The 21418-nt window shown below is 27.3% G+C and overlaps 1 protein-coding gene across 1 annotated transcript in view; it reads left to right on the top strand.

The window, feature by feature from the left end:
• The window catches only part of LOC142229710 (niacin transporter NiaP), a 257106-nt gene extending 236493 nt beyond the window's left edge, over nt 1–20613 (top strand). The window contains exons 2-5 of the mRNA XM_075300284.1: nt 3344–3865; nt 4069–4492; nt 19471–19697; nt 19761–20613. Coding sequence (XP_075156399.1) covers nt 3344–3865; nt 4069–4492; nt 19471–19697; nt 19761–20125 — 1538 coding nt within the window. The 3' untranslated portion in view covers nt 20126–20613. The remainder of the gene's footprint in view (nt 1–3343; nt 3866–4068; nt 4493–19470; nt 19698–19760) is intronic.
• The last annotated feature ends 805 nt before the right edge of the window (nt 20614–21418 follow it).

Below are 21418 nucleotides of genomic sequence, written 5' to 3'. Positions count from 1 at the left end.
TTATTTCTATAGAAAATTTTGTCAAAATTTTATTTCTATAGAAAATTTTGTCAAAATATTATTTCTATAGAAAATTTTGTCAAAATTTTATTTCTACAGAAAATTTTGTCAAAATTTTATTTCTATAGAAAATTTTTTCTATAGAAAATTTTGTCAACATCTTATTTCTATAGAAAATTTTGTCAAAATTTTATATCGGTAGAAAAATTTGTCAGTATTATATTCCCATAGAAAATTTTGCCAAAATTTTCTTACTATAGAAAATGTTGTCTACATTTTATTTCTATAGAAAATGTTGCTAAAATTTTATTTCTATAGAAAATTTTGTCAAAACTTTATTTCTATAGAAAATTTTGTCAAAATTTTATTTCTATAGAAAATTCTGTCAAAATTTTATTTCTATAGAAAATTTTGTCAAAATTTTATTTCTATAGAAAATTTTGTCAAATCTTAATTCTACAGCAAATTTTGTCAAAATTGTGTATCGATAGAAAAATTTGTCAGTATTATATTCCTACAGAGATTTTTTTCAAAATTTTCTTTCTATAGAAAATGTTGTCTTCCTTTAATTTCTATAGAATATTTTGTTAAAATTTTATTTTTATAGAAAATTTTGTATTTCTGTAGAAAATTTTGTCAAAATTTAGTCAAAATGTTATTTCTATAGAACATTTAATCAAAATTTTATTTCTATATAAACTTTTGTCAAAATTTTATTTCTATAGAATATTTTGTTAAAATTTTATTTCTATAGAAAATTTTATCAAAATTTTATTTCGTTAGAAAATTTTGTCAAAATTTTATTTCTATAGAAAATTTTGTCAAAATTTTATTTCGTTAAAAAATGTTATTTCTATAAAAATGTTTGTCAAATCTTATTCCTATTGAAAATTTTACCAAAATTACAATTACAACATTAAAAGTAATTTAATTTTTGTATTTTATGTAGATACAAAATCCCTGAAGATGGTTAGTGGCACTAACCGAAATATTGGAAATAAATATTAAAACAAATCAATAATCGATTGTTTCTATGACCTCAAGCCGAACAAAATTAATAATCAGAAAAATTTTTTTTCTATAGAAAATGTTGTCTACATTGATTTCTATAGAAAATTTTGTCAAAACTTTATTTCTATAGAAAATTTTGTCAAAATTTTATTTCGTTAGAAAATTTTGTCAAAATTTTATTTCTATAGAAAATTTTGTCAAAATTGTATATCGGTAGAAAAATTTTTCAGTATTATATTCCTATAGAGAATTTTGTGAAAATTTTCTTTCTATAGAAAATGTTGTCTACATTTTATTTCTATAGAATATTTTGCTAAAATTTTATTTTTATAGAAAATTTTGTATTTCTGGAGAAAATTTTGTCAAAATGGTATTTCTATAGAAAATTTTGCCAAAATTTTATTTCTATAGAAAATTTTGTCAAAATTTTATTTCTATAGAACATTTAGTCAAAATTTTATTTCTATAGAACTCTTTGTCAAAATTTTATATCTAGAGAAAATTTTGTAAAAATTTTATTTCTATAGAAATTTTTTTCAAAATTTTATTTCTATAGAAAAATTTGTCAAATATTATTTCTAACGAAAATTTTGTCACAAAATTTATATCTATAGAAAATATTGTCAGTATTATATTCCTATAGAAAATTTTGTCAAAATTTTATTTCTATAGAAAATTTTGTCAAAATTTTATTTCGACAGAAAATTTTATTTCTATAGCAAATTTTGTCAAAATGTTATTTCTATAGAAAATTTTGTTAAAAAATTTTATTTCTATAGAAAATTTTGTCAAAATTATATATCTGTAGAAAATTTTGTCAAAATTTTATTTCGTTAGAAAATTTTGTGAAAGTTTTATTTCGTTAGAAAATTTTGTCAAAATTTTATTTCTGTAGAAAATTTTGTCAAAATTTTATTTCTATAGAACATTTAGTCAAAATTTTATTTCTATAGAAAATTTAGTCAATATTTTATTTCTATAGAAAATTTTGTCAAAATTTTATTTCTATAGAAAATTTTGTCAACATGTTATTTCTAAACAAAATTTTTGTCAATTTTTTTTTTCTATAGAAGGTTAAAGTGGCAGCCCGATTAAGTTTCAGGCTCACATGGACAGAAAATTTTGTCAAAATTTTATTTCTATATACAATTTTGTCAAAATTTTATATCGATAGAAAAATTTCATTTGTATAGAAATTTATTTGTCAAGATTTTATTTCAATAGAAAATTTTTGTCAAATTTTTTTTTTATGGACCATTTTGTCCACATTTTATTTTTTTGAAAATTTTGTCAAAATTTTATTTCTATGGAACATTTTTGTCAAAATTTTATTTCTATAACAAATTTTGTCAAAATTTTATTTCTATAGAAAATTTTGTTAAAATTTTATTTCTATAGAAAATTTGTCAAAATTTTATTTCTATAGAAAATTTTGTCAAAATTTTATTTTTATAGAAAAATTTGTCAAAATTTTATTTCTTTAGAAAATTTTTGTAAACTTTTATTTTTGTAGAAAAGTTAGTCCAAATTTTATTTCTATAGACATTTTTTCTAAATGTTAATTCTATGGAAAATTTTGTAAAAACTTTATTTCTATAGAACATTTACTCAAAATTTTATTTCTATAGAAAATTTTTGTTAAAATTTTATTTCTATAGAAAATTTTTGTTAAAATTTTATTTCTATAAAAATTTTTGTCAACATTTTTTGTTTTAATTTTTTTTCAAAATTTTACTTCTATAGAAAATTTTGTCAAAAATTTATTTCTATAGAAAATTTTGTAATTTTTTGTATGAATATTTTCAAGACCAAAAAATCTTATATAGCAAGAAAATATCATATACTTACCTAGTTTCCAGGTATTTCTTGTATTTTTTGTAAAGGTACTCCATCAATGGATAAGGGAAAACGCAAATGAACTTCAGGAATGCTTGAATCAAAAAACAAAATATAATAAAGGCTAAGAACGCATCCGAGACCGCTTATGCCTCCCAAATATAAAAATACCGATATCCAACGAAAAAGTTTGGATTCAAAGAAATCAGGTTGCTCATTTTCTGTGGTTGTCACTTCAGGAGTTTCATTTTCTGAATTATTTGGAGTAGGAGGTTTGGCGGCCAACATTATGTTAGAACGATAGAAGACTACTTTGGGCACACGAACAAATTAAACTGGAATTTGCCAAAGACTTTTTTGCGGATTTCTGTGGCCACATTTAAAATTTTCTCTCTAATTAAGATTGACATTTTTGATGGACATAGGAATTATAATAAAATTTTTTCAAATTTACATAAAATTGATTTTACTTTGGGATCTTTGTCTTTCATTTCAGTTGACAAACAAGCAGAAAGTGATGCCTCTTCTGTCATACCATGCCATACCTTTGAGGAGGCCGTTAGTTTGGTGCCAGTGGGTAAATTCCATTATTACCTGCTGCTGGTGGGTGGCCTTTGCTTCATGACAGTCATGGTGGAGAGTATGTGTGTTAGCATCATTTTACCTTCAATGAAATGCGACCTGGTATCCAGTGTTACCGAGCAGGGTATGTTGGCTTCCTCCGGATTCTTGGGTATTGTCTTGAGTTCACATGCTATGGGATTTTTGGCTGATACATGGGGACGTATCAAAACCTTAAGGGCAGCCCTATCTTTGGCAGCTATCTCAAGTTTCATCTCAGCATTTTCGGTAAACATATGGATGCTGATATTTTTCCGTTTCCTAACGGGATTTCTGATATCCGGCGGACAGGCCTGTGTCTTCAGTTTAACTGGAGAATTTCATGGGAATAAAACAAGGACAAGGCATGTGACATTACTTTCAGGATTTCTACCATTAGCAATGGTTTATTTACCTAGTAAGTGAATAGATAGTGGAACCTCTCAAAAATCAACAAAATTGTTTCCCTGTTTGGGTGGTAATAATATACCAAACGTTCTATGGAAATTTTCCTTTCTTGAGAAGTTTCCGCTTTACAGAGTGTTACATTTTGAGAGATTTGACTGTACTTGCGTTAAGTCTAAATTTCTTTAATTTACCAATAATTTCTTAATTTTCTAGCTTTGGCTACCTTTATTATACCACTTCAAATTGAAACGGTGATATTCGGCATGAAATTCTCCTCATGGCGTGTATTGATCATCACCAATTGTGTACTTTCGCTGCTGGCCTTATGCGGCCTATTTATGATGCCTGAAACTCCCAAATATATTCTAGTTCAAGGCAATGATGATGGTGCTTTGGAAATTCTACGTTGGATGTTTGTTAAAAATACTGGTAGATCAGTAGCCGAGTATCCTGTTCGAAGGATAACACTTCAAAGTGGTGGAGCAAATTTGGCCAATATATCTGGCGTTAAGGATGCCATTAAAATGGTATGGAATCAAACAGCACCCTTGTTCTACAGAGAGCGATGTTTGCATACCTTGAACATTTGCATTATACAATTTGTTGCCCTCGGCATTGCTCAGGGTTTGTTTATGTGGTAAGTAGTTTTACGGTAACTATGAGGAAATTATATATCTACCAATTTTAAATAAATAATTAATGCCAGGTTCACACTGGGCAAATATTTGACAGAAATCGAAAAAGAATCCGTTGCCATAGCCAAACCAGCAAACATTTTTAGCTCATATTGGATATATAATATCATGGCAGGGTTATTTTCCAAAAACCCTATCCAGATGTTTGGATAATTGTTCTGGAAAAATGTTTGACACTCATTTTGGTCAAATATTTGCCTAGTGTGACCTGTACTTAAGAATAAGCTTAAGACTGGAGGCGTCGAAAGTTCAATGGTTTAGGTGGATCTGGTACACCTAAACCGCTGAAATATTATACCACATCAATTGAGGGGGTTTTCCAAAATATTTTTAGCAAAATCTAAATAATAACACATCCCTCTCTCTAGACAATCGGTTCATATGATTTTTCCGAAGATAAAAATTTTAGATTCTTACCAAATATTTTTGTTTGATTTCTAGAGGAAAAGCCATATGCAAATATCGCCTTTAATATAATTGGATACCTACACAGAAAAAAATATCACCAAAATATTTCCAATTAAAAAGTTAATTGAAGTTGAAAATTTTTTCAATTAATAAATTAATTGATACAATTAACTTTTTAATCATGATAGAAACATTGAGTTAATTAAGTCAATGATTGAAATTTTTAAAATGTTTAATTAAAAAATTAATTGATCCAATTAACTTTTTAATCAAATTCGGAAGACTAATTCAGTTTAAAAAAGTGCTGATTTTTTTTAACTTTTTTAATTAAAAATGTATTTCAAACAATCATTTGTTAATCCAAATAAAAACTCTAAGCCAATCTAACTAAGTAATTAAAAATAGTTACCTTTTTTAATTAATAAATTAATTGCGTTTTGCAATCAACATCAATTAAATTTTTAATTGAATCAATTAAAAAATTAATTGAATTTTGCTGAAAAAATCAATTAATTTTTTAATCAAGAATTTTTTCTATGCCCAATTAAAACTGTGATTGATACTATCATTTTCGTGATTGAAGACATTTCAATTAAAAAATTAATTGGATCAATTAATTTGGTGATTGAATCAGAGAAAAAAGTTTTTTGTGTGTAGATTTATACAGTGGATGATTACTGATCGAAATGAATAATTTTAATCCATCTACAATGTGGCAGATATGTATTGTAACCACGGATGCCACAGTTTCTTTCTTTACTGTTTGGTAGACTGGCCGCATTTTTCATTTCATTTCATTCATTTCTTTATTTTCGCATAATCTGTAAGCCTATTGTGGCGAAATCGATTATAAGCATCAACATAAGATACCATAAGTATAATATTAAGATATTAATACTTAATTGACAATTAGATAACTTAATAATAAAGCTACAAATAAAAATTACAAGTTTATAATTATGAAATTATACATATAAATGTAATAAAGTTTCGCACGAATAAGGATGAAAATATATTCCAAAAATAAAAATTAACAAGTATATACGGCCGTAAGTTCGGCCAGGCCGAAGCTTATGTACCCTCCATCATGGATTGCGTAGAACCTTCTTCTAAACACTGCCATCCACAATCGAATTACATAAGTTGCGGTAACGCTTGCCGTTGGCAAGGTATCTTAAAACCTCCTAACACCATCTTCTAAATTGTATGTAAGTCCATACGTGGTATATATTAAATCAAAAAAGATCGATCCAATACGTATATAGTTCAGTTTGACAAAGTAGACATAAAATTTTGACAAAATTTTCTACAGAAATAAAATTTTAACAAAATTTTCTATAGAAATTAAATTTTCACAAAATTTTCTATAGAAATAAAAATTTTGACCAAAATTTCTACAGAAATAAAATTTTAACAAAATCTTCTATAGAAATAAACTTTTGACAAAATTTTCTATAGAAATAAACTTTTGACAAAATTTTCTATAGAAATAAAATCTTGGTAGATTATTTTTGGCTCGAGTGGCAACCATGATTATGAACCGAATAAAATTTGAACAAAATTTTCTATAGAAATAAAATTTTGACAATGATGAAAATTTTATTATGAACCGAATAACATTTTAACAAAATTTTCTCTAGAAATAAAATTTTGAAAAAATTTTCTATAGAAATAAAATTTTGACAAAATTTTCTATAGACATAAAATTTTGGTAGATTATTTTTGGCTCTAGTGGCAACCATGATTATGAACAGATATGGACCAATTTTTGAGTGATTGGACCAATTTTGGTATGGTTGTTAGCGACCATATACTAACACCACGTTCCTAATTTGAACCGGATCGGATGAATTTTGCTCCTCCAAGAGGCTCCGGAGGTCAAATCTGGAGAACGTTTTATATGGGGACTATATATAATTATGGACCGATATGGACCAATTCTGGCACGGTTGTTAAAAATCATATACTAACACCATGTTCCAAATTACAACCGGATTGGATGAAATTTGCTTCTCTTGGAGACTTCGCAAGCCAAATCTGGGGATCGGTTTATATGGGGGCTATATATAATTATAAACCGATGTGGACCAATTTTTGCATGGTTGTTAGAGACCATATACCAATACCATGTACCAAATTTCAGGCGGATCGGATGAAATTTGCTTCTCTTTGAGGCTCCGCAACCCAAATCTGGGGATCGGTTTATATGGGCGCTATATATAATTATGGACCGATATGGACCAATTTTTGCACGGTTGTTAGAGACCATATACCAATACCATGTACCAAATTACAACCGGATTGGATGAAATTTGCTTCTCTTGGAGACTTCGCAAGCCAAATCTGGAGATCGGTTTATATGGGGTCTATATATAATTATGAACCGATGTGGACCAATTTTTGCATGGTTGTTAGAGACCATATACCAATACCATGTACCAAATTTCAGGCGGATCGGATGAAATTTGCTTCTCTTTGAGGCTCCGCAAGCCAAATCTGGGGATCGGTTTATATGGGGGCTATATATAATTATGGACCGATGTGGACCACTTTTTGCATGGTTGTAAGAGACCATATGCCAACACCATGTACCAAATTTCAGCCGGATCGGATGAAATTTGCTTCTATTTGAGGCTCCGCAAGCCAAATCTGGGGATCGGTTTATATGGGGGCTATATATAATTATGGACCGATGTGAACCAATTTTTGCATGGTTGTTAGATACCATATACCAACACCATATACCAAATTTCAGCCGGATCGGATGAAATATGTTTCTGTTAGAAGCTCCACAAGCCAATTCTGAGGGTCCCTTTATATGGGGGCTATACGTAAAAGTGGACCGATATGGCCCATTTTCAATACCATCCGACCTACATCAATAGCAACTACTTGTGCCAAGTTTCAAGTCGATAGCTTGTTTCGTTCGGAAGTTAGCGTGATTTCAACAGACGGACGGACGGACGGACGGACATGCTTAGATCGACTCAGAATTTCACCACGACCCAGAATATATATACATTATGGGGTCTTAGAGCAATATTTCGATGTGTTACGAACGGAATGACAAAGTTAATATACCCCCCATCCTATGATGGGGGGTATAAAAATTAGAACTTTAGAAACCATTGTCTATAGATTCATCATAGCTAAAGATTGGAACTCTTTGAAGGACCAAAGGAAATGGCTGCTATCATAAGGTATATAATTATTCCAAATGCGTATGGCACGAATCTGAAAAGATCTTTGCATCAGAAGTGATTGGAACCTGGGAACCGTCAGAGAATGCGTTCGATGAAACACGCCGAACTGGAATCTTTCGAACAAATATATCGGCTGTCGGTTCCTCATTATTCTATAAAAGAGACAAATAACGCGCAAATCAATAAAGTTATTAAATGTACACCCCAGAAATTGAACTGAATATGGCGAAACGTGTTCGTAATACCTTAGATTGAATGCAAATCGTACAATTCGGTTCACACATATCCTCAATCTACTGAGACTACCAAGATGCGCCCCAGAAAGAACCTCTAACCCATAGGTAATATTCGGTATAAGTAAAGACTTGGCTGTGTGCATTCTTACGTTCAAGGGCAGTATAGAACCAGAATTATAAACCTTCCGTAGAAAAAAATAGTCGTGGAAATAATTTTTAAGATATGAAAGTCAAATTTCAGTCCGTCGTCTACATAAATAGCCAAAATTTTCAAACATCTCACATTCTCTAGCAGAAAACCATTCAAAGAAATATTTAGGGAAGCCCCAGATAGATTTCCAAACATTATATACCTGGATTTGCTGGGGTTGATGGCAATATAGTTCGATTGGCCCTATTGATCGAGACGCATCGACTCGCGGTTAACAATGTTCTCGGTGTATATTTCAGAACCCACTCCGCCGCTAATAATAAGTTGTAAGTCATCTGCATATAAGTGACACTTCATAAAATACAAGACTTCAAATATGTCGTTTATATATAACGAGAATAACTTTGGCCCTATAATAGAGCCCTGAGGTATACCACGGTAGAGGGAACGCGTTGATGACGAAAAACCATTACAAGAAACAAATTGAGACCTTTCTACAAGGAAAGTCTTCTACAATCAGCATGCCGATAAGGACAGCCCATATTTATGGAACATCTTGTTCAAAAGCACTTCATGGCTTATCGAATCAAACGCACGGCTAAAATCCAAACTAACTACTAAAACCAAACTCTTTCAGGTCCACGCGTCTTCTTACCTCGTCAACTAGATCTACTAACAACGTTGTAGTGCTGTTGCCCTTCCGAAACCCAGATTGGTTATCAGAAATAACCGAATTCTCCATCAAGTATGTGCCAATTTGGTCATCCATTAAAATCTCTACTACTTTGAAAAGGGAGGGTACTATACTAATGGGTCGAAACTCCGAAAAGTGGCAGGGGTTCTTAACCTTAGGAACAGGTGTCACTTTTTTTTTGCATTTTTGATGTTTTTGTAGAATTTGCATAATATTCACCACTAACTAAGAGATACTTCAAAATTATTCTAACAAAAACTCTAAGAATAACATTTTGACAAAATTTCCTCTAAGAATAAAATGTTTACTAAATTTTCTATAGGAATAACATATTTACAAAATATTCTTTGGAAATAATATTTTGATGATATTTTGTATTGAAATAAAATTTTGGCAATTTTTTTTTTAAATAAAATTTTGACTAATTTTTCTATTGAAATAACATTTTGACAAAATTTTCTCTAAGAAAAAATTATTTGCAAAATTTTCTATGGTTGACAAAATTTGACAAAATTTTCTCTGAGTTAACATTTTTACAAAATTTTCTACAGGAATAAAATTTAGCCAAAATTTTTTACAAAAATAGAATTTTAATAAAACTTTCTTTTGAAATAAAATTTTGATAAAATTTTCTTTTGAATAGATTATTTCTATAGTAAACTTTGTCAAAATTTAATTTCTATAGAAAATTTTGTCAAAATTGTATTTCTGTAGAAAATTTTGTCACAATTTTTTTTCTATAGAAAATTTTGTAAAAATTTTATTTTTTAATAAGTCGTTTTAGGTCATATTATCACAGTCCATTGCGGGCAAGTTCACCCTGTTTGAAGAAGTAACATTTTCCCTTGTTTTTGCGAACTGAAAATATTTAAAACTTCGATATGTATACGGCCAAAAAATTGTCGCTATTAGGAGTTACCATAACATAATAAGTAAAATTTTAAAATAATAAGTAAACTTAAAAAAAAAAAAAAAAAAAAAAAAAAAAAAACAACAACAAGTAAGGAAAGTCTAAAGTCGGGCGGGGCCGACTATATTATACCCTGCACCACTTTGTAGATCTAAATTTTCGATACCATATCACATCCGTCAAATATGTTGAGGGCTATATATAAAGGTTTGTCCCAAATACATACATTTAAATATCACTCGATCTGGACAGAATTTGATAGACTTCTACAAAATCTATAGACTCAAAATTTAAGTCGGCTAGTGCACTAGGGTGGAACACAATGTTAGTAAAAAATATGGGAAAAATTTAAATCTGAAGCAATTTTAAGGAAACTTCGCAAAAGTTTGTTTATGATTTATTGCTCGATATATATGTATTAGAAGTTTAGGAAAATTAGAGTAATTTTTACAACTTTTCGACTAAGCAGTGGCGATTTTGCAAAGAAAATGTTGGTATTTTGACCATAGAAACCATATATATGGGAGCTATATCTAAATCTAAACCGATTTCAACCAAATTTGCCACGCATACCTACAATGCTAATTCTACTCCCTGTGCAAAATTTCAACTAAATCGGAGCAAAAAATTGGCCTCTGTGGTCATATGAGTGTAAATCGGGCGAAAGCTATATATGGGAGCTATATCTAAATCTGAACCGATTTCAACCAAATTTGGCACGCATAGCTACAATGCTAATTCTACCACCTGTGCAAAATTTCAATGAAATCGGAGTAAAAGATTGGCCACTGTGGTCATATGAGTGTAAATCGGGCGAACGATATATATGGGAGCTATATCTAAATTTGAACAGATTTCAATAAAATTTGACACACTGGACTACACTGCTAATTGTACTCCTGGTGCAAAATTTTCATTTCTGCTTGTGCAAAATTTTAAGCAAATTAGGGTAAAACTCTGGTTTCTGGGGCCATATAAGTCCATATCGGGCGAAATATATATATATGGGAGCTATATCTAAATCTGAACCGATTTCTTCCAAAATCAATAGGGTTCTATTCTGAGCCAAAACACGTACTTGTGCCAAATTCAAAGTCGATTGGACTAAAACTGCGACCTAGACTTTGATTACAAAAATGTGTTCACGGACAGACGGACAGACGGACATGGCTATATCGACTCAGGAGCCCACCCTGAGCATTTTTGCCAAAGACACCATGTGTCTATCTCGTCTCCTTCTGGGTGTTGCAAACATATGCACTAACTTATAATACCCTGTTCCTCAGTGTGGCGCAGGGTATAATTACTTGAAAATACACATATAGAATCTTAGGGGGATTTGATGACAGATACTCTGCCACGCAAACATATATACCAACATAGAAATCAGCAGGCTTAACACATGGGAGCTATAGCAAAACATGGACCGATCCATACCATATTCGCTACACCTATTTACGGACCGAAAATACCTCAAAATTTTGAATGTCAGGCAAACAGGATAAAAATTGCGGTGTCTCGAAGTCAAATCGCGAGATCAGTCTATATGTGGGGTATATCAACATCGATCGATTCGGCATACTTATTTGTGAACCCAATATACCTCTCGATTTTGAATTTTAGGCAAATCGGATGAATGTTCGGATGTCTATTCGCTCAAGAACACAAATCGGGAGAAAGGGCTATATGGAGCTAAACTAAACCTTGGGCCCAGATACACCATATTCCGCACACCTTTTTATGGACCCAAAATACCTCTAGATTTTTAATTTCAGTTAAATCGGATACAAATTGCGGTGTCTAGAAACCCACAAAGTCAACTCAGGAGATCGGGCTACATGGGGGCTATGTCAAAACATTGACCGATACATGTGATCCTAAAATACCTCTAGATTTCCAATTTCAGGCAAATCGGAAAAAAACTACAAACCCAAGAAGTAAACTCGGGAGTTCGGTCTATATACGGGCTATTCCAAAACATGGACCAATTCTCACCATTTTCGGCACACCTATTTGTGGTCCTAAAGTACCTGTAGATTTCAATTCGGATAAAAACTACGGTTTCTAGAAGCCCAAGAGTAAAATCGGGAGATCGGTCTATATGGGGGTTACACTAAAACATGGATCGATATACCCCATTTTCGGCACACCTATTTGTAGTCATAAAATACCTCTATATTCCAAATTTCAGGCAAATCTGATAGAAAATTCAGTTTCTAGAAGCCCAAGAAGTAAAATTGGGAGATCGGTCTATATGAGGACTATATCAAAACATGGACCGATAGACACCATTTACGGCACACCTCTTTGTGGTCATTAAATACCTCTAGAATTCCACTTTCAAATCAAATCGGATAGAAGACCCCGGATCGGTTTCTAGAAGACCCCAAATCGGTGGATTGGTTTATGTAGGAGCAATATCAAAACCTGGACCAATATAGCCCATCTATGACCTTAGCCTGTGTGCAGACAATAAACGAATCTGTGCCAAATTCCAGGACGAAAGCGCCATTATTGAAGACTGTAGCGTGATTACAACAGACAGACGGCCAGACGGACATAGTTGTGTCGTCTTAGAATTTCTCCTTGATCAAGAATATATTTACTTTATATAGTCGGAAATCGATATTTCGATGTGCTACAAACGGAATGACAAGCTTATTATACTACCCCCATTACCATTCTATGGTGGTGGGCAAAACAAGTGTGTAAAGTAGAAAAGTTGAAATACATGGACAGATGGATAGACGGACACCAAGGGCTAGATCGACTCAGGATTACGGATGCCAAAGTAAGTAGATTGGTAGAATTCTTGATCTTTTCGTAGATTTTGTCAAAATATTGAAGAATTACTTCAATTTTATATAGAAATAAAATGTTGACAAACTATTCTATAAAAATAAAATTTTTAAAAAATGTTCTATGGACATACAATTTTGACATAATTTTCTATAGAAATGAAGTTTTTACAATATGTTCAATAGAAATAAAATTTTGACAAAATTTTCTATGGGAATGAAATTTTGGCAAAATTTTCAATAGGAATAAAATTTTGAAAAAATTTTCCATAGAAATAAAATTTTGACAAAAATTTCTATTGAAATAAAATTTTGCAAAAAATTTCTATTAACATAAAATGTTGACACCATTTTGCAAAGAAATAAAATGTTGACAAAATTTTCTTTAGAAATGAAATTTTGACAAAAATATTTACAAAATGTTCTATAGAAATAAAATTTTGACAAAATTTTCTATTAAAATAAAATGTTGACAAAATTTTATAGAAATAAAATGTTGACAAAACTATATAGAAATAAAATATTGACAAAATTTTCTATAAAACTAATTTTCTATAAAAATTTTGACAAACTTTTATATAGAAATAAAATTTTGACAAAATTTTCTATGGAAATAAAATTGTGACAAAATTTTCTATAGGAATAAAATTTTGACAAAATTTTCTATAGAAATAAAATTTTGACAAAATTTTGTATTGAAATAAAATTTTGACAAAATTTTCTATTAAAATAAAATGTTGACAAAATTTTATAGAAATAAAATTTTTACAAACTGTTCTATAAAAATAAAATTTTTAACAAATGTTCTGTAGACATACAATTTTAACAAAATTTTCTATAGAAATAAAATGTTGCAAAAATTTTATAGAAATAAAATTTTGACAATATTTTCTATAAAACTAAAGTTTTGACAAAATTTTATGTAGAAACAAATTGTTGACAAAATTTTCTATAGAAATACAATGTTGACAAACTATTCTATAAAAATAAAATTTTTACAAAATGTTCTATGGACATAAAAGTTTGACAAAATTTTCTATAGAAATGAAATTTTGACAAACTGTTCTATAAAAATAAAATTTTGACAAAAATTTCTATAGAAATGAAATTTTGACAAAATTTTCTATAGAAATGAAATTGTGACAAAATTTTCTATAGAACTAAAATTTTGACAAAATTTTGTAAAGAAGTAAAATTTGGCAAAATTTTGTATAGAAATAAAATATTTACAAAATGTTCTATTGAAATAAAATTTTGACAAAACTTTCTATAGCAATACAATTTTGACAAAATTTTCTATAGGAATAAAATATTTTTAAAATGTTCTATAGAAATAAAATTTGAAAAAATTATCTATAAAACAAAAGTTTTGACAAAATTTTATATAGAAATAAAATTTTGACAACATTTTCTATGGGAATAAAATTTTGACAAAATTTTCTATGGGAATAAAATTTTGACAAAATTTTCTATGGGAATAAAATTTTGACAAAATTTTCTATAGAAATAAAATTTTGACAAAATTTTCAATTGAAATAAAATTTTGACAAAATTTTCTATTGAAATAAAATTTTGACAAAATATTCTATTAAAATAAAATGTTGACAAAATAAAATATTTACAAAATGTTCAATAAAAATAAATTTTGACAAAATTTTCTATTAAAATAAAATTTTGACAAAATTTTATAGAAATAAAATTTTGACACAATTTTCTATAGAAATAGAATTTTGACAAAATTTTGTAAAGAAATAAAATGTTGAAAAAAATTTTATATAGAAATAAAATATTTACAAAATGTTCTATAGAAATATATTTTGACAAAATTTTCTATTAAGATAAAATTGTGACAAAATTTTATAGAAATAAAATTTTTACAAACTGTTCTATAAAAATAAAATGTTTAAAAAATGTTCTATGGACATACAATTTTGACATAATTTTCTATAGAAATGAAATTTTGACAAACTGTTCTATCAAAATAAAATTTTTAAAAAATGTTCTATGGACATACAATTTTGACAAAATTTTCTATAGAACTAAAATTTTGACAACATTTTGTAAAGAAATAAAATTTGGCAAAATTTTGTATAGAAATAAAATATTTACAAATTGTTCTATTGAAATAACATTTTGACAAAATTTTCTATAGGAATAAAATATTTTTAATTTGTTCTATAGAAATAAAATTTTGACAAAATTATCTATAAAACAAAAGTTTTGACAAAATTTCACATAGAAATAAAATTTTATATAGAAATAAAATTTTGACAAAATTTTCTATGGGAATAAAATTTTGACAAAATTTTCTATAGGAATAAAATTTTGACAAAATTTTCTATAGAAATAAAATTTTGACAAAATTTTCTATTTAAATAAAATTTTGACAAAATTTTCTATTAAAATAAAATGTTTACAAAATAAAATATTTGCAAAATGTTCAATAAAAATAAATTTTGACAAAATTTTCTATTAAAATAAAATTTTGTAGAAATAAAATTTTTACAAACTGTTCTATAAAAATAAAATTTTTAACAAATGTTCTGTAGACATACAATTTTAACAAAATTTTCTATTGAAATGAAATTTTGACAATCTGTTCTATCAAAATAAAATTTTGACAAAAATGTCTATAGAAATGAAATTTTGACAAAATTTTCTATAGAAATAAAATTTTGACAAAATTTTCTATAGAAATAAAATTTTGACAAAATTTTCTAAAGAAATAAAATTTTGACAAAATTTTCTATAGAAATAAAATTTTGACAAAATTTTCTATAGAAATAAAATTTTGACAAAATTTTCTTTAGGTATAAAATATTTACAAAATTTTGTATAGAAATACAATTTTGACAAAAGTTTCTATAGAAATAAAATTTTGACAAAATTTTCTATAGGAATAAATATTTACAAAATGTTCTAAAGAAATAAAATTTTGACAAAGTTTTCTATAAAAATAAAATGTTGACAAAATTTTCTATAGGAATAAAATATTTACAAAGTGTTCTATAGAAATAAAATTTTGACAAAATTTTCTATAAAACTAAAATGTTGACAAAATTTTATAGAAATAAAATTTTGACAAACTGTTCTATAAAAATAAAATTTTTAAAAAATGTTCTATGGACATACAATGTTGACAAAATTTTCTATAGAAATAAAATTTTGACAAAATTTTCTATAGAAATAAAATGTTGACAAAATTTTCTATAGAAATAAAATGTTGACAAAATTTTCTATAGAAATAAAATGTTGACAAAATTTTCTATAGAAATAAAATTTTGACAAAATTTTCTATAGAAATAAAATGTTGACAAAATTTTCTATAGAAATAAAATTTTGACAAAATTTTCTATAGAAATAAAATTTTGGCAAAATTTTCTATAAAAATAAAATGTTGACAAAATTTTCTATAGGAATAAAATATTTACAAAATGTTCTATGGAAATAAAATTTTGACAAAATTTTCTATAAAAATAAAATGTTGACAAAATTTTCTATAGGGATAAAATATTTACAAAGTGTTCTATAGAAATAAAATTTTGACAAAATTTTCTATAAAACTAAAATGTTGACAAAATTTTATAGAAATAAAATTTTGACAAACTGTTCTATAAAAATAAAATTTTTAAAAAATGTTCTATGGACATACAATTTTGACAAAATTTTCTATAGAAATAAAATTTTGACAAAATTTTCTATAGAAATAAAATTTTGACAAAATTTTCTATAGAAATAAAATTTTGACAAAATTTTCTATAGAAATAAAATTTTGACAAAATTTTCTATAGAAATAAAATTTTGACAAAATTTTCTATAAAACTAAAATGTTGACAAAATTTTATAGAAATAAAATTTTGACAAACTGTTCTATAAAAATAAAATTTTTAAAAAATGTTCTATGGACATACAATTTTGACAAAATTTTCTATAGAAATAAAATTTTGACAAAATTTTCTATAGAAATAAAATTTTGACAAAATTTTCTATAGAAATAAAATTTTGACAAAATTTTCTATAGAAATAAAATTTTGACAAAATTTTCTATAGAAATAAAATTTTGACAAAATTTTCTATAGAAATAAAATTTTGACTAAATTTTCTTTAGGAATGAAATATTTACAAAATGTTCTATAGAAATAAAATTTTGACAAAATTTTTTATAAAAATAAAATGTTGACAGAATTTTCTATAGAAATAAAATTTTGACAAAATTTTTTATAAAAACAAAATGTTGACAAAATTTTATAGAAATAAAATTTTGACAAAATTTTCTATAAAACAAAAGTTTTGACAAAATTTTATATAGAAATAAAATTTTGACAAAATTTTCTATAGGAATAAAATATTTACAAAATGTTCTATGGAAATAAAATTTTGACAAATTTTTTTATAAAAATAAAATGTTGACAAAATTTTATAGAAATAAAATTTTGACAAAATTTTCTATAAAACAAAAGTTTTGACAAAATTTTATATAGAAACAAAAGTTTCGACAAAATTTTATATAGAAATAAAATTTTGACAAAATTCTATATAGAAATAAAATTTTGAGAACATTTTCTATAGAACTAAAATCCAAAGAAAAGATTTTCTATAAGTTGGATATTATTGAAAATTTTGAGTTTCGTTTTACTTAGGTTATCTGTCTAAATCGATTGACCAAAGTCAAAAACTTCGACATAAGATGTTTTGTTTTAAATTGGTAGATTTTTTGTAAAACTTTCTTAAAATTTTGGTACATTAATTTTGCCACAAAAGGCAACCGTGGTCAGGGTGTGATTCTGAGTCTATAGGTATATATTTTATGGGTTCTAATGTCATATCACATTTTTGGCAGCTCACAAAGTTTTATACCTTGACTACTATATTGTTGGTTAAGTTAAAATTTTTTCACTGTAGTGATATGAGTGTAAATCGGGCGAAATGTATATATGGGAGCTAGATCCAAATCTGAACCGATTTCTTCCAAATTCAATAGGATTCTGTACTGAACCAAAATAGATAATACATTTAAAATTGATTAGACCAAAATTGCGACCTAGACTTTAATTACAAAAATGACGGACAGACAGACATGGCTTAATCGAGTCAGTTAAATTTTTAATAAAAGTAATTTTTGGTATTTATACACTTCGCCTGTCTGTCGATTTTTCTTGTTTTTTTCTGTTCTATAAAAATAAAATTTTTAAAAAATGTTCTATGGACATACAATTTTGACAAAATTTTCTATAGAAATAAAATTTTGACAAAATTTTCTATAGAAATAAAATTTTGACAAAATTTTCTATAGAAATAAAATTTTGACAAAATTTTCTATAGAAATAAAATTTTGACAAAATTTTCTATAGAAATAAAATTTTGACAAAATTTTCTATAGAAATAAAATTTTGACTAAATTTTCTTTAGGAATGAAATATTTACAAAATGTTCTATAGAAATAAAATTTTGACAAAATTTTTTATAAAAATAAAATGTTGACAGAATTTTCTATAGAAATAAAATTTTGACAAAATTTTTTATAAAAACAAAATGTTGACAAAATTTTATAGAAATAAAATTTTGACAAAATTTTCTATAAAACAAAAGTTTTGACAAAATTTTATATAGAAATAAAATTTTGACAAAATTTTCTATAGGAATAAAATATTTACAAAATGTTCTATGGAAATAAAATTTTGACAAATTTTTTTATAAAAATAAAATGTTGACAAAATTTTATAGAAATAAAATTTTGACAAAATTTTCTATAAAACAAAAGTTTTGACAAAATTTTATATAGAAACAAAAGTTTCGACAAAATTTTATATAGAAATAAAATTTTGACAAAATTCTATATAGAAATAAAATTTTGAGAACATTTTCTATAGAACTAAAATCCAAAGAAAAGATTTTCTATAAGTTGGATATTATTGAAAATTTTGAGTTTCGTTTTACTTAGGTTATCTGTCTAAATCGATTGACCAAAGTCAAAAACTTCGACATAAGATGTTTTGTTTTAAATTGGTAGATTTTTTGTAAAACTTTCTTAAAATTTTGGTACATTAATTTTGCCACAAAAGGCAACCGTGGTCAGGGTGTGATTCTGAGTCTATAGGTATATATTTTATGGGTTCTAATGTCATATCACATTTTTGGCAGCTCACAAAGTTTTATACCTTGACTACTATATTGTTGGTTAAGTTAAAATTTTTTCACTGTAGTGATATGAGTGTAAATCGGGCGAAATGTATATATGGGAGCTAGATCCAAATCTGAACCGATTTCTTCCAAATTCAATAGGATTCTGTACTGAACCAAAATAGATAATACATTTAAAATTGATTAGACCAAAATTGCGACCTAGACTTTAATTACAAAAATGACGGACAGACAGACATGGCTTAATCGAGTCAGTTAAATTTTTAATAAAAGTAATTTTTGGTATTTATACACTTCGCCTGTCTGTCGATTTTTCTTGTTTGATGGCTGTCAATTATTTCCTTTTCTCCATTTTATTGATCTTTGTTTTTTATTCCAGGTTCCCTACATTGTTAACTGAAATGGTCTCGAATGGTGGAGTTGCAGTGGCTGTATGTCACACTCTTATGCAAATGGATCCCAGCACCGATCTAAATTCGGACATTTGTAATGGTATCGTGGATACCTTCCCATTTTTGGTTATAATTGTGGTGGGTGCAGCATTTACCGTATTTTATTTGATCTTCTCATTCACGATTGACTTCATTGGGAAAAAGAATTTAATATGTAAGTTAAGGAACTTGAAATCAATTAACACAAATTATTTATCATGTATTTCTTTCTTTCAAGTGGGCTGGCTAATCATAACCAGTATCTGCATTGTCCTGTTGCATTGGATTAATAATTTCTATGTGATTATTGTCCTCTTAACCTTTACCATGAGTGTTGGTAATGTCGGTGGCTTAGTGTCCACAATATCCATGGAATTCTTTCCTACCAACATTAATGCCATGGGCATGTGTTTCATTATGATGATGGGTCGAATTGGTGCTGTTGTAGGAAGTAATGTTTTGGGACTTTTACTATTCGATTATTGTGATTATACATTGTGGACTATCTTGGCCATTTATATTGTTGTCTTTATGATGTGCTGTTTCTTACCCGAAAAAAAGTATCGAAAATCAAAGAAAATTATCCATGCCACTACAAACTGAACGGAAGAGGTGTGGAAGAACAACGACCAGAGACCAGAGGATACATATTTGGTACAAAATAACTACACAGAAAAAAATAACCAACAAATTTTTTTCAATTAAAGTTTTAATTGAGTTTTAAAAATATTCAATTAAAATTTGAATTGATTCAAACAATTTTTTAATTGGAACAAAAATCAATCACAAAAATTAATATCAATTAATTTTTTTATTGAATTAATTCATTGTTAAATTGTCTTCAATTCATTTTTTAATTGATACTATCATGTTTATGATTGAAGACATTTCAATTAAAAAGTTAATTGGATCAATTAATTTCGTGATTAAATCAGAAAAAAATTTTTTTTTGTGTACATATGTGGAGAATTGCATTGATATTAGTTTTGTAAAAAAAAAATAAATCGTAAGACTTATTGTTTAAGTTGGTTGACCACATGGCTATTAGGTGAATAATTTTTAAATAAAACTGATTTTTGGGTAAAAGTTAATTGAAGTGATGTGTTGTGATTATAACTTTGCCAAAGGTAGGTTAGATTGGATAGATGGTGGTTGCCTGTCTATTATTAGTTCGGGTATCAAATGATAAACTATCGTTTAATAACATTTTTATAAAAATGTTCAACTGTTCCATACAGATGATAAATAAGAAACTAGCCCATGTATCACAATGGACTGAATAGTCTAAGTTAGTCGGAATCTTAATCGGGCTGCCACTTTAACCTACACTGTGATTTGTTTTACTCCGATTTACTTGAAATGTTGCGCAGGGAGTGGAAGTAAGGTTCTGTATATTCATACCAATTTTGTTTGAAATCGGATCAGATTTTCAAATCAAATCAAATGTTGCTGTACTTCTAATATATATCTACCAACCGATAAGTCATAAATACACTTTTGCGAAGTTGCCTAAAAATTGCTTCAGCTTTCAAAGTTTCCCATATTTTTATACCTTGCACCCTAGGGCATTAGCCGACTTAAATTTTAAGTCTATAGATTTTGTTGAAGTTTAAAAAAAAAAAAAATTGTCCAGATCGATTCAGATTTAAATATACGTATGTATATGTGAACAAAAACCTTTATATATAAAGGGTGGTTAAATTGTAAGGGCCGATGTTGAATGTGAACCACACCTAAACGCCAAGTTTTTTTTCCGAATTTTATTTGACATTTCTCTATTTCAGACTTACTCAATTTGAACCATGGAGAGATACACAATCCAACAACGTGTTATATGGTTCCAAGAAATGGCAACAGTGGATGATCAATTTTCGAAGAAAATCATCTTCAGTGATG

Source organism: Haematobia irritans, chromosome 3, assembly GCF_050003625.1.
Source record: "Haematobia irritans isolate KBUSLIRL chromosome 3, ASM5000362v1, whole genome shotgun sequence".
NCBI lineage: Eukaryota > Metazoa > Arthropoda > Insecta > Diptera > Muscidae > Haematobia > Haematobia irritans.
This window is presented reverse-complemented; position numbering and strand designations above follow the sequence as displayed.